The sequence below is a fragment of the Paroedura picta genome, chromosome 8 (genome assembly GCF_049243985.1).
Source record: "Paroedura picta isolate Pp20150507F chromosome 8, Ppicta_v3.0, whole genome shotgun sequence".
In the NCBI taxonomy this organism is placed as follows: Eukaryota; Metazoa; Chordata; class Lepidosauria; order Squamata; family Gekkonidae; genus Paroedura; species Paroedura picta.
Window position 1 is genome coordinate 44,735,611 of NC_135376.1, and position 18,426 is coordinate 44,754,036.

Sequence of the window (18,426 nt, forward strand, 5' to 3'; positions counted from 1 at the left end):
CATGAATTTTTCTGCAAAAAAGAAACAAAGGTTATGCAAGCAATGGGAACATCAGTCGTAAACCAGGTTTATTCATAACTAGATTGGATCTCCACGACTAAAGGTGTGTCCAACTCAATATCTCTTTTTTTCTAATGGAGAGTTAAAAAAAAAAGATCAGATAAGAGATAATCTAATAGGAGGATACAATAGCTGGTTTCTGTAATGGTCAGGTGAACAGCAAGGTTGGTTATTATGTCAGGTATTAGTGCAGTTCCTTGGCCAAGATCTACAGTGACTTTATTGCTTCCTGCTTACATTACTATAAATATTTCCTCCGTCCAAATTTTTAAAGCTGAATGGAGAAAAAACAAATTGCAGACAAGTTCCTTGGACACAGTAGGGTAACAGTCCTGTCCCTGTAAAGTTCTTTTCACACTCCAGCATTCAGTGCATGAATCACAGCAAAGATGGTGTAGAGTGCGGCTGGGAAATGAAAAGGATTGGCACCTCCCCTCTTCCCAATTCTTACCCATCATAGGCCCCGCTGACTATCCTCTTGTTATCAAAGCGTATGCATCTCACCAGCTCTTCATGGCCTTCTAGGACCCGCAAACATGCTCCACACTCAATGTCCCATAACCTGGGAGAAGACAAGTCAAACAACTGCCATCATGTAGTTGTTTGAAAATTTATCTGAGAAATGCAATTTCTTAATCAAACTTACCTGACTGTTCCCCAAGGGCTGCAAGGACTTTAAAATGCCCACTTCTGAATATAAACTCTAACCCTATTAATTTTCATTTCCTGTCAATGTTGCCTCTGATTTGCTGCTTGCCTAATGTTTTAGATTGGGTGAAGGCTAGCAATCCATAGGAGAATCCAGACAAAACAGAAACAGTGACAGGAATCCAAACAATCTTGAAGTAGGAAGACTGCCTCTTCTGGACTGGGTTGCATTCTCTTTGAAGCAGAGGTTTGCAGACTGAGTGGGGAACTGGCTTTGCTGCTGCAGAGACTTTGATAGCTGCCTGCACCTCTTCTTAAAGTTACATCTCAGAGGACACAAGCCTTGTTTCTTGATCTAAACTACATCTTGATCCCCTCTCAGAGTCATTTACATAAAATATCTGTCAGCCCAACTTTCTCCCAGACAGTTCAGACCCAAGGCAGATAACCAAATAAAATCAATTAAAGCCACAGAACAGAATGGCAATAAAAAACAGCAAATGAGTTTATTAAATCATACTTATTTACAGATCCCCCCACCAAATCACATAGCCCCAAAAGCTCTCTTAAAGAGTTCAAACCTACAGTCCTTATGAAAATGTTAGAGGGATAAAGTCTGTCTTAGTTAACCCGGGGGACTATTCCACAGGGCTGGTACTGAGTAAACCCGTGATGAGGCAGTTGTGGAATGTGTCTTCAGGGGGGTCAGAATGGCTACTGATTTTCAGAGCACATCTGCCACACAGGTTCATGCTGGGAGAGACAGTCTTTCAAGTATGTGGATCTCAAGTTGTGAGGGGCTTTAAAGGTACGGACCAGTCTCTTGAATAGTATCAAGAAACATGTAGGCAACCAGTCATACCACAGGAGTAGTGTGTTCCATGTGGCTAACCTGTGATAATGAATAGGCTGCCTATTCTACATCAACTGTTTTTTCTGAGTGGTCTTCAAGGTCAGCTTCGTATAAAACGTATCACAGTGGTTGCACATTACCACTACTGCTGCCTAGATTACTGCAGCACATTGCATGTGGAATTACCCTTGAAGTCTAATCAGCCCAGATTGTAACTGCTTGCTGGGTAATAAGGAATAAATACATCACACCAATTTGTACCAGTGGCACTGTTTGCCATTTTGCTTCTGGATCTAAATGAAGATGCTGGTCATTCAACCCCAAAACGTTTAGCCAGTATACAAGCTGTTCATGGAGTTCAGTATCCTGCATCCACAGGAAACGAGAGCACAAGAGCAGGACCTATTATGTGGTGCCCCTACACTGGTCTTCCTAATAAGCCCCCCTCTACCACAGCTGCTTCACTGTACTGCGATTCCTTCTGTTCAGTTTTTGCCTTTAGGTATTTTATTACATTAATTTCTACTCTGACTGGCATTATTAGAGGTTGCAGTTCTGCAATCTGGTTCAGTATTAAATAGACTTGATATGATTTTATTTATTGCAGTGAAAGCCCTTAGTTCGAGCAATGATTTAAAAGACTTCTTAAAGAAATAAATCATTGCCCTAAAGTTCATGGTCTCCATATTTTTGTCTGGATTAGTTAAAATTCTTTTTCACGTGACAGTCTGCAAGTAACAATCAAACTGGGTGTCTTGGCAGGGTCAATTCCAGCCATGCTAAACTGGGGAGAGGATTTAAAGCCCAGCATGGCAGAGAAAGGAATTCTTCCTCCCTTCAAAACTGCTTAGTTCTCATCCACTTTTCTTCCATATTAACTTATCTTTCAGTCTTGGAGACCCACCAAGCAAAAAAAAAAAAGAAATTGCCCATGCAGAACTGTTGGTAGGTGGAAGAATATCGTAGATCTTTCTGCCAGTAACAACCTAACTCATACACATGCCCCTGCTTGTCCTAAGCTTGCAATGGAAATCCCATTCTTTGACACACAGGAGCCCATTGTACCTTGGAATAGAAAGGGGGCTGATGAAGAGGAGGAGAAATATTGGTTTCTGTGGGGAAGAAGCACCCATATCTTATAGGCAGATTTTTTAACCTTCACCAAATGTATTTGGAGAACTGGAAAGCTTGCTCTCAGTTTTGTGTCATTTTGGTTGGACTTGCGTGAGCCTGCATGGATTTTGTTATTAGTTTTAGTGGCGTTACAATGATTTTACACCAGATCAAGCCTCGCCTTGTGCCCTGATCATTCTTGTTACCCCTGCAATTGTGACTGAAATACTGAGGAGGAAGCACTAGTTTTCTAGCTAGTGCTCATTCCTGGCTACCTGTAGAAGTGTAACATAATTTTAATTCAATGCCACTTCAGAAAAGTTCAGTCCTTAACCTCTGTGTTAACTACTGGCTCATTAAAAAAAAATTCACATTGTTCTTTCCCATTAACAGAAAACCAAGTACATATTTATTTAGAGAGTCCAGCATTACCATATACCTTACTGTTAAATATTTCTCTTGACCCAACAGTGTGAGGTGCTGTACAGAACACTGAAGTTATGCAATCCTTGTCTGGAAGGTTTACAGCCCACATTTGATGGACATGACAGGAACTCAAGAAGAGGTCACCTCATCAAAATTTTCAGCACCATCCCTGAGAAGCACATAGGCCTATTTTGAATAACACCCAACCTGGACTCTGCTGGGATGTACTGCCAACCTCTGCAAAATTCTAGCATACGGATTTTATTCAGAGTAAGCATAAAAGTAATTGTATTCCTCTTTAAATTTATTACCATATTGACATTTATATTTGCTGGTTATTGCTATGTATGGTTTTGTGGTTGTTTTTTAAGCCCTGTAATGTTTAACTGTTTCCTGCTTGGATACCTACTGATATTTCTGCCTCCCCATCTATGGTTTCTGTGATTATACAAGGATTATAGATCTACCTTTCTTTTTAAAATCTACTTTTCTTTTTAAAATCCAAAGAACAGGCAGCCTTCTTGCTACAGTGGAACATCAGGCCCAAGTTCACCCTATTTATCAAACACAACTCTTTCTCAAATACTGGTGATCTTATCAGCCTTTCCTTATCAGTGACTTTCCTTTAGTCACACCACAAAGTCAGCATTTCTTAAAGCAATGCTGTGGCTGCTGTTTATAATCTCTTTGATCTTTACAAGGCGTTAAACAGAATGCAGCTGGTGAGTGGAAGCGATAATTGGTAAATGGTTTCAACTGGCCCATCCCAATCCCCCATGTCTCTTATTTAAATGGTCTGCTGTAGCACTCTGATCTGTGTGTTTTTCATTACTCATGTTACTGCAATTATCTTCAGTAACTAGCTTCCTCTAAAGCTACACTAGTCAATTACCAGCCTCTACAGTCCCTTAATGAAAGGATTTGTTTCTTTGTTTTGCACCTTTATTTGGATACTGGTGGTGTGGTGCATTTGACCTTGGACCTAGAGAATTACACCCAAAGAAGAGGAAAGGCGATACTATTAATTGGACCTACCTCTGCTGGCTTGGCTAAAGGGATCCCCTTACCAGTTTTTAAATCTCAGCAAACTCACTAAACTTTACAAATCTGGTCTGGCAGTAGCAACTTTATCCGCTGTTTAAATTGCTCGTAGCATCAGCTAGAACGAGGCTGTCAACAAATCCCCAATGGAGAGCTGATGCTGAAATGGTAATGGCCAGTAATGGAAAGAAACTCGTAACTCAAGCAATGTACACATTTTTAAGGTTTTTATTGTAAACCGCTACAAGCCAGCTAGATCTGGGCGTGGCAGTCAATAAATACGAATATTAATAAAATAAATAAATAAAATGTTTTTTTGTTATTCTTGCAAGAACCAAGAAAAAGCAAATAGACCCTTTAAACAAGAGTCCTGGGCCATTATGCCTGGTTCTTCCTAGCTTGATCCTTTATGTTGGTCGTTTTAAACTTGTCCTCCTGTCAATACAGAAGTTAACGAGGAAACAGGTTGTGGCTATAGAAAAAAACTCATGACTATGGTACAGTCAGAGGGTCTGATACTGGCTTTATAAGAATGAGTGAGCTATACCGCTAGTTCCGACTTGCTGAAATCTGACCAATCAATGTCTGCTTAGTATTTCACTGGTATCTGTCATGTTGCTGAAAGCTATGAAGTCCAATCCAACATCATTTGAATGGCATCTCAAAAATCCTTAGTGCTTTATACAGGATGGATTAAGGTTTAGACTGTTTCAAGGCGAGAGAGAGCAAATTGAATCCATGATTCCTGGCCACCTGTTTCAATTGGTGCCTGAGGCCAAACACCATGAGAGAAGAGCTTAGTTGGCAAGATCCCAGCAGGAATCAGTGCTGGATTAAAAGCCTCTTATTGCAAATCCAACCCTTTAAGTAGACACACAGACCAATTTAAAGGATCATGCTAGGAAGTATACTATACAACGGGTCACAATAAGCTCTTTCACGTACTCCGTTTTGAGAAAGCAACCATTATAGCTTTTTGTTAAAAAAAAACCCCACCAATGCCAGCTGTACTGTAAAAAGTCGAGATTAAGTGAAAAGATCATATAAAATTAAACTATATGCTATTATCAATTGTTTGAAAATAACTTCTGATTGATGGGCTTGGAGCTTTTTGGAGTTTTTCAATGAGTAATTGAGTAATTTCAATGATGAAAAACTGAGGCAATTACAAAAACAAAAAAAAATCTCATTCTGGTGTCAGGTCTGTGGTCATTTTAAGCACAGATGGAACACAGAGCCAAATTTAGATTCCTGGGGCTGAGATGCCCCTAACAGTGTCGCCCACTGCCATAGTTGCCTTTCAACCCAATGCTTACTTTCATGGTTGAGCCTTCCAAAATATTCTTTCATAAAGCCTCAGGAATTTAATTAAATATTATTGAATTCATGCCGGACTTAGTGTTTGTGGGTCACAGAAATTCCTAGGCACACCACACATTCAGTCACTTTTGCACCTTATGAAGCTAACTCAGGTCTGGTCTCACAAATTCAGTAAATTGAAAGGTCAAAGTAGTAAAACAGATTGCAGCACTCCATATTGCAGGTGAAGGAGTGAAGGAATTTGAATGCTCCCCCCCATGTAAAATGGGCTATCAGTACCATCATATGAATGTGTAGGGGAGGTATAGTTTGGCCCAGAAAGAGTCAGCACATGCGTCATTAAAATGTGGCCATGCTTACCTGATTGTATTATCTGACGAACCACTCACTACTAGTCTGTCTCTGTACTGTAGACACGCAATGCCTCGTTTGTGGCCATTTAAGGTACGCACAAACTCACAGGTGCTTGTGTTCCATACCTGAAACAGAGACACACACATACAAAGGAAGGGCTGATTATTACCTGTTCAGGACTTATATGAGAAAAACACACATTGCTGATTTGCTAGAAATCTCCTTTGCACCTTTATAGTTCTATCGCCTGATGCTGACACAATATACTTGTCATCAAAGTCTACCACGTTGACAGCTGCTCTGTGTCCAACCAACACTCTGCGAAGGGTGATGTCTGTTGGGGAGGCCATGTCCCACACGGCAATGGAACGATCTTTGGAGCAAGTCACCATCATGCCATTATTAAAGCGCAGGTGCAGGACTGCTTCGCAGTGGTGGATCAGGGTGTTCATCATCTCACCTGTATTCACATCCCACACTCTACGGTTGTGAGAGAAGAGAAAGGAAGGAGGAGAGGATTGTTTTTTTTTTGTATTGAGCAAGCGTTCACCAATACCTGAGTACACTATCAGAGGGAAAATATGATTTTACTGTAGAAGCATGCCAAATATCATCATAAAATGATACGTTAAATAAGCCTTTCCAGCCATATCCACATCTGCTGAATTAGTAATATATAGCAAGTTTGATATGAAAAAGCCTTCCAATAATAGCCTTATTCCACCCTCCACCAATTCAGTGAAGCAAGGCACCCTTATTCATATTGTATAGTCAGGGAACTGAAACTAAAATACCATTAAACAGAACTATAGAGTTTGGGAAACAAAAAAGTCACAGATTATTTTGCAGTATGGAAGGTGCAAGATGAATGACTGGGGAATCTTGTGCTATGAAAACGGTGTGTGCCTGTGGGCATAATGTCTAATCTGGTTTCCAAAGATCTTCATTTGAGTAACGCTGGCTGTTGAGAAGTCAAAATCTACAAAAGTTCTGGTCTCATGTTTTCTAGATAGCTCACCATCCCATAGAGATCTTTATTATTTATTTAATTCACTTGTACCTTGCCTTTCACCCCAATGGGGACACAAAGGAGCTACATCATTCTCCTCTTCTCTGTTTTATCTTCACAAATAACCCTGCAAAGTAGGTTAGGCTGAGAGAGTGTGAGCAACCCAAGGTCACCCACCAAGCTACCATGCCACATGGGGATTTGAACTCGGGTCTCCCAAATACTAGTCCAACACTCTTAAGCACTATACCACACAGGCTTTAATTCTTAGCTCCTTCAACTCTGATTCTTTGGAAAATGTTCAGGGCTGGCTCTACCAGGGAAAAATGGGAGGAGTGGAGCCATCTCTACTTCCTCACATACTCTTCCATCACTGCCGTGGGCCCCGTTCCAATCTGAGTTGCCCGACCATGTGTTTAATAGATAAGGCCTTGTCATCTGGACAGAATACTCTAGCCGCAACAGAATCCAGTCTAGCCCCAATAAAGGATGTTTGCTGGCGTGGAATTAGGTTCGACTTTCTCCACTGAATCTGTAAGCCAAGCTTCTGGAAAATTTGTGAGGCCCATGACAAATTTCTCTGGAGGTCTAGAGCAGGAGGGGCAGTAAACAGCCCATTGTCTAAGCAGGGGAAGATCCCTCAGTAGCCAACCCAAAAGGCAGCACTGTCTACTTGTAAGGGGTACTTAGAACTTAAAAAAGTAAATATTTCCTGTCATCTATACGAATGTGAAAGCAAGCATCTTGGAAATCAAACACTGCAAATCAGTCTACTGGGCTAATTGTGAAACTGACAACAAAGAAACCATTCAGAATTGAAATATGTTGAGGAAGAAATTGAGACTGTCAACCACCATCTTTTTTTTTAATATCCAGGAAAAATCTGGAGTAGTCACCAAATGAAGAAGCAGAGGGCTTCCCGCTAAACCCTATACATATTTCTGACCTTTCATTAAGTGGCAGGGATAGAAGATGGTTTTCCCCAAATGGTGCTTGCCATTTCAAGAATTCCTTCTAAAAGAGGAAAGTCTATGGTCCATGGAGAATTGGTATAGTCAGTCTAGTATCTCGTCACAGGGTTTAGCATCTGCAGAAGTGATCTGGATCTCTAATGATTGTGCTGTCAGCATCACCTGTTCTGAGTAAAAGCGCAAATCCTTACTTGGTGACAATGGATCACGGTCACCAACGGTGTGATCAAGGGACAGTTCCAAAACTATCCTGGAGCTCGCCTCTCCCCGGAGGCTCGAGGCGTAAAGCATGAAACAGCTTCACTTTCAGAGCCATGGGTGATCAGTTCTGGACAGGGGGTCCAGTACCCAGAGGTCTGTGTTGGTTCCGTCATTTGGCCCAGTTAACAGTTCAGTCAGTTCTGATCATCCTGGATGGCACTGAAGAGGGCAACAGCAAGAGAACTGTTGCCATGGTGCTGAAGGAGTCCACTGTGGGGGAGAAGGTCTTGGGGTATGCTTTGTGGGTATCTCACCTGCTGGCTTTATTTTGTATACCAATGGGGAACGTGCTGGTGCCAGGCAGGCTGGAGACAGAGTGTGCGGAGTAGTATGTCTGCTAACTCTACACCTGTCTTTGGAGCCAGTTCCTTCTGATTTCCTCAGTTCTGGGTTTTTTGCCAGATCTGCAGAGCCTGACTACGACTTATGCTTTGACTTTGACCTATGGTGGTGGTTCTGAAAACAACCTGCTTGGAGGATTTTCAGGTGTCTATGATTCAGGTCTCACCTTGGAATGGAGTAAGTTGAAACTACAAAGCAGGGCGAGACGTGTGGCCAGAGACGGTTTTGGGTGCTGAGGACACAGACTATTGTACTGGGGCATATGTTTGCTGCTGAGTTAGCCGACGTAGAGAACATCTTTTCCCACAAAGTGTTTTTTAGTCAGGAGGCATGGTCAGCCCTGGCCTTTGGGGTAAACTGCTGGCATATTTTACATGCTGATATGTTATGGCTCTCACCTAAACACATTAAACAAATGGGATGCTCATCCATTCTCATCATCTTCATCAAATAAGAAAAGCATTTCTTATAGAAGGCCATCTTCCTTTTGGATGGGGGAGAGGGGAAAAATGAGGAGCTGGTAAAGGGAGAATCGAGGAAGCGTGCAAAGCCCCTTCCTGGAGCACGTGACCATTGGGTGGGAAAATAACCTCCAGCATGTCCAGTCGGGAGGGGCTCCTCCTGCTCTGTTACTAGGCTTGCTGGAAGATTTTCTGATGGCTGACCTATGCAGTTCCCTGTGTAGGATTGCCCAGGACAACAACGATGAACTGGTGGATTTGCCTATTCTGAACTCTCATGAGAATGAAGAACATTATGTGAGCTGGGGAGGCATTCCTTGTCAGTCAGTATTTTAAAGGAAGTCTGGGTGAAATGGCAAGGAAGACTAGCTTTGGTTTCTGGCTGGCAGCAGAGCTGGGTGTGGTAATAGTTGTGGTCAGTGCCTTAGGGAGCAAAATGTTTTGAGCCAGCAGTGCACATTTCAGCTTTCTACTAATTCTGCACAAGATTCCTGACATTTGTTCCTAGCACAGAATTTAGCCAAATATTATGTTCCTTCCACCTCTCCCCCTGCCCTATTTTAGGCTACAAGTCTGGAAACAGTTTAGATATTCAGTTGTATTAGTGTTTGTTTAAAAAAATAATAACAGCACTAAGGATTTGAAATATTTCTTTAATCCTACACAAGTCTGGCACATAAAAAGGAAGTAGTGAACATAATTTAGGAATCTATCACATTTTTATCCCACCCCTCCTCAAAGGAGTTTGCAGGAGCATACGTTGTTTTTTCTTCCTTCACCGAATGTAATTTTTTTTTTAATGCACTGCTAAATTACGACATGGCCTAGTGGGATTTTTAAGCACACATAATCAGTATACTCAGCAGCATGCTGGCAAACTTATCCTTATCCAAGGGCAGTTTATACACTGAAATTTAGAAGAAGAAGAAGAAGAAGAAGAAGAGTTGGTTCTTATATGCTGCTTTTATCTACCTGAAGGAGTCTCAAAGCGGGTTACAGTCGTCTTTCCTTTCCTCGCCCCACAACAGACACCCTGTGAGGTAGGTAAGGCTGAGAGAGCCCTGATATTAGTGCTCCATCAGAACAGCTTTATCAGTGCTGTGGTGAGCCCAAGGTCACCCAGATGGAGGATTGAAAAATCAAACCCGGTTTGCCAGATTAGAAGTCCACTCTCCTAACCATGCTGGCTCTCAAAACTGACAGGTCTGACTGAAGACTTTTTCCTACAAATACTGGGGGAAACCAACAGTATTATTTTCTTTTTAATTATTTATTGATATATTTATACCCTGCTTTTCTCCCTAATAGGAACCTGAAGTAATCAACAATAATGCCCTCACCTTCATCACATCAACCCTGTGAGGTAGTTAGGTTGGAAACAGTGGCTGGCTCAAGATGACCTGGCAATCTTCCTCAATGACAGAAAAAGGATTCGAACCAGGGCCTTCCTGATTCTAATCTGACACTCTGACCACTGTACCACCCTAGCGTTGCATGCCTTCAGTCTCCTTGGCTTTGAGAAGGAACAAATCTATCACCCTGGTCTGCTTAACTTCTAAATAATTGGTGTAGCCAATGCCAGCGGAGCCTAAAGTTCAAAACCCAATTAAGTGAGCAATGTGCCAGGTACTAGGAAGTCATTATTAATTCACCCTCAGCACCTACCTCCATTTTTAATATGGGGATAATACCACTTGCCGGTCCTAAAAGCCTTCAGATGGTGACAGAAAATGAAGGTTGCAGAGAGAACATTGCACAACTGATCTCAAATCTAGATGTGCCTACCTGACAGTGGAATCCGATGATCCAGTGATGATAACCCGCTCATCATACTGGAGGCAAAGGACTGATCCTGTGTGCCCAGTCAGAATCCGCTTGCATTCTAGTGTATTCTTGTCCCAGATCTAGGATGGCAAAGGGAATGGACTATATTGCCAGTCTGGCTCTTTTGTTTTCCACAACACAGCATTTTATCTACTAAGGCGAGCACAACTTCTAAGTGGCACACAATGCACTTTGTATTCCACAGGCACTTTGGAGCAATATAAACTATCCTTAATATCTCTGTTTTTAATATGAACATAGTCTTTACCCTTCTCATTAGGGAACAGGAAGACTTTAATTACTGAAGGACCAATAACGCAGCTAGCAATGAACAATGTGCAGGAAAATGAAACGGATAATATAGATTTATCCTTCTTTGGGAGAGAGGGAGGAAACCTATACAGTTCAAAATCAGACTTGGTTGGGTGGGGGCACACAGTCTCTAAGCAAGGACAGGAAGAAAGGATTACCCTCACCTCTCTCTTTGTCTCTCTCCTGCTTTGCTTCTCCCCCAAATTAAATTATGGCTACAGTCTTGCGGTTACTAGATTCCCCCTCCCCGCCTGCTGGGGGGCTCTCACCTTGATGGTATTGTCTCGGAGGCCACTAACTATCTTCTGATCATCATACTGTAAACAATAAACCCCTTTGCTCGTTTCACTCCGGCAGTGGATTCGCTGTAAGCTGTGCCTTCCACACCGCCAGTTTGATTCTATCGTCTGGGGGAGAGAGAAACAATTATAAAGTGTGGAACAATCATCATGGAAATTTTGCAACAATAAAGCCTGCTAGACTCCCGGGACAACAGACGCAGCTTTAATACTGAAGCCATTTATTATTAGATGGTCCCAGAGCTTGCTATAAGTGGGACAGCCCCCACCCCCCATGCAATCTGTAGCATCCATAGTGATACAAATCCTAAGGGGATTTTAAGATATTCTCGGGAAGGCACAAGTGTTCCAGAGGTCTTTAACATGGAAGGCAGGAAGAACTAAGGATTCAGAGCTTGTTGTCAGTGGGGGTGACTTCGTCTAAGCATTCCCTTCTACTCTGAGTGGGTTATGAAGCAAAATGCAAAATTTCCCTTCTCAGCTTCAGGTTATTTGTTTGTCACCCTTGTGTTGACTGACAATCTCTGAAGTCCATCAGAGGGCAATCTCTGCTCTCCTTGCTTCCGGCCCTTTTATGCTCTCTAAATATATGAGCTTCTGGCCCTATTCTACTCCCTTTCTTTGGAACAAGCCCCTTCAGCATTAAGGGCAGGAATGGTACTGACAAATAAATTGTTTTGATTTTGTCTTAATGACACTAGGGGAAGCTTTGATATGGGAAGATTCACTGTGATGATGTTTCAAAACCACTGATCAAGAATGAGGCACCAGGAGACACTGCTTCTGTGGAGATGTTGTCATATTTAATGCATTGTAAGCACTGAAGTGGAAACAGAGAGAACCTGGAAGTTGAATGCTTATGATTTATGGTGTATTTGAACTGTAATTGTGAAAATAAGGTTGTATTTGGTAATATATCTTCAATTTTATGCGAATTTATAGACAGACAGACAGACAGGTTAACCTATCACCAAACGTCTGAGCACTGTTCCCCTGCAACGAAAGGGTGTCTGGTATATGACCTCAGTCTTAAGAGCCAGTTCATGAGAGATAATCTGTAACACAGATATGGTTTCTTTGCACTTGTAGTAGGAAGGCACAACTGGCTGTGATATTTGGGCAGGAATTTGTTGTGTGTGAAGCAACTCTAACGACCATGGTTCAACTGTTCCCACCCCACTCAAGTTGCTTGCCTGCCAAATTTTCTTTTCTGGCTCTTACCTCAATATCCTGTATAATTTTGGGATAAAGTGCTCTGTAGAAGGAGTTTGGTGGGGCTATTCCATCAAGTGGCTTGTTTTTAAATAGATATTGCCCCCTAAAAGAAAACAAAATAAGCAGCACTGATTATTGAGTTGTTTGGTCTGTTTATTTAGTGAAAAGATCTGGAAGACATAAAGAGGGACACCTTCCAACACAACAGTACTGTCGTTAGACATGTGGCAGATTCATACACTAGGAGGAACCTAAATGCATCCACTCCTCCTGCATTTTAAAGGGGCATGGTGCATTTTTGCCAGTACAAATGGGCCATGGGACAAACTGTCAGCAGCAGGAGAATGCTGAAAAAGCCAGCAACTTCCCCCACAATGTGATTATTCAAAGAAGAGTAGGCATTTCACTGCTTCTAGTAAAAATCACTGGATTCTTTCTCAACTTAGCCTGGATATGAAATCCACTTTCAATCTCATGCCAGATTTTTGTCACCAAAAAGGGGTGTGCAGAAACAACAACAACCCAAGACCCATCTGAAAACTGCAATCACTTCCTGCTGTGCAACAACAAAAAATTTAATTCTACATCCTAAAGTTAAGGAGCCACCGAACACTGTACGGAAGCTAGTAAAGCCCGCCATGGGCATACTAACCACTCCTCAGCCTGGCAATGTGCCTTGTGAAGTGGAGATGGGCACAAATGCCTCAGAGTATAATCCTGGCATCCGAGGCATGGCATTTAGCCTAGGCGAGCTCTCTGCTCTTCCGTCTGCTGCTGCTGTACTACAGCAAAACTTACTGACTGATTTTTTTAATGCATCTTTCCCTTAATTTGAAAATCTGCTGAGAAGCATCAATCCTAAAGCTCCCTTGTACATATTATTATTATTTATCAGATTTATTGCCTGCAGCTATCAGCAAAGCCATATCGCCGTGGGTAACACAGTAGTAAAACCCCTGATAAATACATAAAATATATCACCCCACTGAAATATCCCAGCAGATGACAATCTAACCTGGCCTGGTCATGGAGTGATGATCTCTGGAGAAAACTGGATTTAGGAACATTGGTGCTACTGATCCTGTTAGATATCACAGCAGCATTCAACACTGTTGATCATGGTCTCCTAGCCCAACACCTAGCCGATGTGGGGATAGCGGGTGTAGCCCAGGGAGAAAACCTCTCAGCAACAGGCCCTGGTATGTGGGGTCCTGCAGAGCTATTCTCTCTCCATTGTTATTTAACATCTATATGCACCTTGCCCAGCTGATCTGGGATTTTGGGCTGGGTTGTGGCCATCCATCCACATCCCCAGACTCCGTTGTTAGATGCCTGGAGCCTGTGGTGGATTGGCTCAAGTGGAGCTGACTAAGTTGAATCCAGGTAAAATGGAGGTCCTCTGACTGCATTGGCATGCCATGGGAGAGGTAATGCAACTCCCAGCTCTTGATGGGTCAGACCGAAACCTTCAGCCACTGTCAAGACACTGGATGTGATTCTGGATGCCTCACTATCTATGGAGGCCCAGATTGCAAATGTTCCTCACCAGGTATTCTACCATATTGCTGGGCACAGCAACTTTTACCTTACCTGTTAACTCTCAAACTAGCCACAATGGTCTCCTTCTGACTAGACTACTGTATTTTGGTATATACAGGGCTGCCCTTGAAGCTGCTCTGGAAATTCCATCTGGTCTAGAATGCAGTGGCTTTGGTCCTTACTAAGACATATTCAAGTGTTCTTCCAGCTGTACTTGCTCCAGATTGGGGACCAGATCGGGGGCTGCGTGTGGCCCACGGGCCTCAGGCTGGGGACCCCTGATCTAGATGAAGCTCACCTCCCTGCTCAAAAGTCCATCCACAGACAACTCCCTAAGAATTCCATATAGCCCCTCCAGTTCAGTAACTATTTCAGTGCTTTGTACAAAGAAGTGATGGTCATAGGTTTCTGTTGCCTAAAAGAATTTAAAATTAAATTTTAGAATATTAGAACTGAGTTTAATATTTATGTATTTTAAATGTTTTTGTAAGCTGCCTTGAGCCCCCGGGAGAAGGGCAGGATATAAATCTAAAAATAAATACATATATGAAATAAAACTCAAATCAGGGTAAAATTTTTATAATTTATACCAGACTTCAATTTTCTATTCCACAGAATACATTATATACAATGGGGAAAGTTCTGTCACTACCCACCTTGATCAAGTTCTGGGGTAGAACTGAACCTCATATGTCCCACCCACAAAACCAGTTTCCTTTACCACACTGTAGAGCAAGTTTTCTCAACCAGGGTTTTGTGAAGGGGTTCCTGAAAGGATGGGAGTTAATTATTTTGTAGATATTTTATTAATTTGTTAAAACATTTATTAGGTGATATGACCACATATGGTCATGTTGACCCCACCCCTCCCAAAATGGCCAATGATGGGCCTGGAGGGGGTGGGAAGGAGAGGGGCCCTGGTGTGTGTACATACAGCTCTGTTTCTCAACCATATTCTGCACCACTGAACCACTTCTGGGGTTTCTTGAAGTCTGAAGAGTGTTTCAGGGGTTTCTGAACAGCTAAAAAGTTGTGAAAGTCTGCTATGGATGTTAAAGGAATGTCTTCTGGCACTTACACAGCAAAATCATGAGTGCTTTATTACTGTGAAGAACAGAAACTTTAAAACACAGGATTCAGATTCCAGACTGATTTATTATCAGCATGTTTAAAAGTTATGCTCAAGTATTCTAGCATTTGGGATTTTGTCCTCCTCTGTTTTATACTCACAACTACCCTGTGGGTTAGGCCAGGCTGATGGTTACCCCAAAAGCTTCCATGGCAGAGTGGAGATTCTCTCAGATCCTACAGTTTGACACTCAACCAACACACTGTGCTGGTTCTTGTATGATTATATTAATTGGTTAATTTTTTTGAAGCTTGAAAGAATGATAGAGCACAACATATCAGGATAATATTGCATATTCTTTTTCAATTGAAATATATCAGTCATCTTAGACTGCTGACCACTTAAATAAAACAATTATTTAAAAAATTATGAGAGAGAAAAGGCAGGTTTTTAAAATATTAAATGTCTGGGAGAGAAATCAACTCAATATAACAGTCTCTGAGATTCATAATCTACCAGTGTGGCCTTGTAAACCCCCTCCCCCATCTCACTGGTAGTTCAGCATCCTATTGTATCCACTACAGACTGACATAGGGAAAGAGATGCTCTTGTTGCTACAGTAATTTGTCCCTAGTGAAAATCAAAGACAGTTCTAATACCGAACTGCTATCCGAGAATGTACCATAATTATTTCATTCCCTATTTCCCAAGACTCAGGAAAGGGTATGTAATGTTTCTCCACTGAACTTGGGGGAAAGAACTTTAGCAAAGGCACTACGATTTGAATCCTGAAGGTGTATACAAGCAGAGCGTTCCAGTTATGGCACACTCACTTGGCTAATGTCCTGTTTTGTGTGTTAACTGTGAGGCACCAAAAACTGCAGAAGTAAACTCAATTGCATTAGAGTTGGAAATAGTCCTCTCATATCTTTCCTTTCTCTAACTGGGTTGATATTGCTTAACTATAGAAAGCAACATTTAAGTGTAAACAGAATTGTATAAGTAATTACAAACAAAGCCAAAACCCAAAATGTGTCATTGGGAAAGGTCAAGGAAGTACAGTAGTACAGGAACACTGCTTCTCTCAAAGATGAAAAAGTATGAGGTAGTCTAGATTTCTGTCTCCTCAATAGCCACTACTGAAATCTTTCAAACATAACCTAATACAGATATCCAATGGGGATGCTTATGGAGAATTAATTGGCCACCCTCATACAAAGCTTAGCTTACATTGGTGGCAGACATTACTCCAGTGTGTAACACAAGACAATTTCACAACGTACCCAGTTTGCCAACCAAACTGGAGGTCAACACCAGTTTCAAAGCAGACCATAGTTTGTAATGGTTCTGGAGCACAAAGTATTTAACAGGAAACTGACAATTCTTTACTTGATGTCTAGAAATACAGCAATCAGTGATATGACATGGTTAAGTCCTTGTATTTGGCCATTATACAATGTAGCCCAGGAATCCCTCAAACTGCCTTTAGATCGGGGGTCCTTAACCCCCAGTCCGTGGCCCAGTACTGGGTCGCGAAGGCCACAGCACCGGGCCGCCGGCGGCCACACCTGCCCCCCCCCCGCAGCGAGAAGCTTGCCAGGCTGCGAGCGAAGCAGCCACTTCGCTCGCGGCCCGGCTAGCTGCTCGCTGAGAGGGGGGGGGGGGAGACGCAGGCGCGGCTGCTGGCATGCCAGCAACACAAACTCTGCACATGTGCATTAGCACCACCTGGTGGCGAAAACGCACATGCCCGTTTACGTGCAGCTGCCGCGTGTGTGCGGCGCCTGGGCTGCCAGCTCTCCCCCACCCCTGGAGGCGGTCCTCAACCTCAAGAAGGTTGGGGACCGCTGCTTTAGATCATTTAAAAATTCATTTCACAAGCATTATTTGGACCCATAATCCGCTACATTGCAGCACCCTTTTAATTTCTTAATCCTTAACAGAATTTGCCCTTGCATGTTTGTGACTTTATTTTTTTTAATAGCAGTTAAAATTCCTTAGCTGTCACTTTTGTCTCATTTATGAAAAATTCATACCTGGCTTTCTCACAGATAACATACTAGGGAGGCCCCTTGAATGGAAAATTATGTATTAAGGTGATTACCCCTGAGAGGAAAACATCTAATGAAATCTTAACAGAGCTCCTCTAGACTTAGGCAAGCCTGTACAATGGAAAGACTGCTCTATCTGATTAACTAACCTATCCGTGTTTTTGTGTGTGTATCTTCAGTGGTCTCTATTCTGAGCTTGATAGCTAAGATTAAACTAATTGCAAAAATCTGCTGAGGAAAATAAAGTGACCTGCTGTACATGAAACACATGAAAGCACATCTAAAAAATGATGCTGATGCTTGTTATATTTAAACATGGGGCTCTCTTAATAATAGGGAGGAAAGGTGCTACACACAACGCACCACTCAAGAAATGCAGAAAACTGCTGCATCTTATTTGGGGAATTGTGTGTGTGCGTGTCTGTTGGACTAGCTGTTTTTCAACCAAGTTATACCAAAATTCGAGGGGAGCTAGTGCTTCCTGTCCATTAAAGAATCCCCCAAGGGGTCCAATTCTGTGGGCCTCTGAAAACATACCCCTGCCATCCCACTTACAGGGATGCAACTGGGAGGAAAAAATGGCACTGGAAGATGGCCCCGCCCCCACAAAGGAGGGAGGGAAGGAAACTAAGCCAGTCAGACCTGCAGCTCTGTTGAAGCCACCCAAGAATTGTGCTGGTCAGGAGCCACCTTCCTGTTGCCCAGAAAACTTATTAAAGGGGAAAAATAGGCCTGGGATCCTCAAAATGCCAGACCCATATATTCCTGAATATTTTTAGAAATATACAGGACCTGGACACTATTTCAGATAACAGGATATATTATTAAAGTATTTGGGAACTCTATATTCCCCACAGTACCCTAGAGAGCCTATGGCCGATTGATACTAAAATATTAACAATAGTAATATAAGGTAAGGTTTCAATATTCATTGTGATTTGACAATATGGATCCAAATATTGATATATAGATAGAAGATTAGATTTGTGTTGTTAATTTTATAGGAAAGGTGATAGGATTTTGCCACCTTTGATACTACAAACTGTTTTTGGAGGTATGTGTATTTGAGGTAATTCTTTGCTGCATTGTTTAATTGGAGTAATATGAATAATAATCTGTACATTTTGAATTTAGGATTGGAGGTTTCAACCACTGATGAAGCCAATGAAAACGGAATTGATCTAGAGTTATGGCTGTACCTTCTGATATATAAAAGATGTAAAAGAAACTGTATTGACTCACTGTATATATTATACAA

At 42.0% G+C, this 18,426-nt stretch overlaps 1 protein-coding gene across 11 annotated transcripts in view; it reads right to left on the reverse strand.

Annotated features, from left to right (window-relative positions):
• BTRC (beta-transducin repeat containing E3 ubiquitin protein ligase) overlaps positions 1 to 18,426 on the reverse strand; it is a 138,643-nt gene that overhangs the window by 10,543 nt on the left and 109,674 nt on the right. For all 11 annotated transcript variants that reach the window (XM_077349498.1, XM_077349503.1, XM_077349496.1 and 8 more), the window contains 6 exons: positions 12,516 to 12,612; positions 11,265 to 11,402; positions 10,645 to 10,763; positions 6,046 to 6,295; positions 5,822 to 5,940; positions 512 to 622 (listed from right to left, as the gene is read on the reverse strand). In XM_077349498.1, coding sequence (XP_077205613.1) covers positions 512 to 622; positions 5,822 to 5,940; positions 6,046 to 6,295; positions 10,645 to 10,763; positions 11,265 to 11,402; positions 12,516 to 12,612 — 834 coding nt within the window. The remainder of the gene's footprint in view (positions 1 to 511; positions 623 to 5,821; positions 5,941 to 6,045; positions 6,296 to 10,644; positions 10,764 to 11,264; positions 11,403 to 12,515; positions 12,613 to 18,426) is intronic.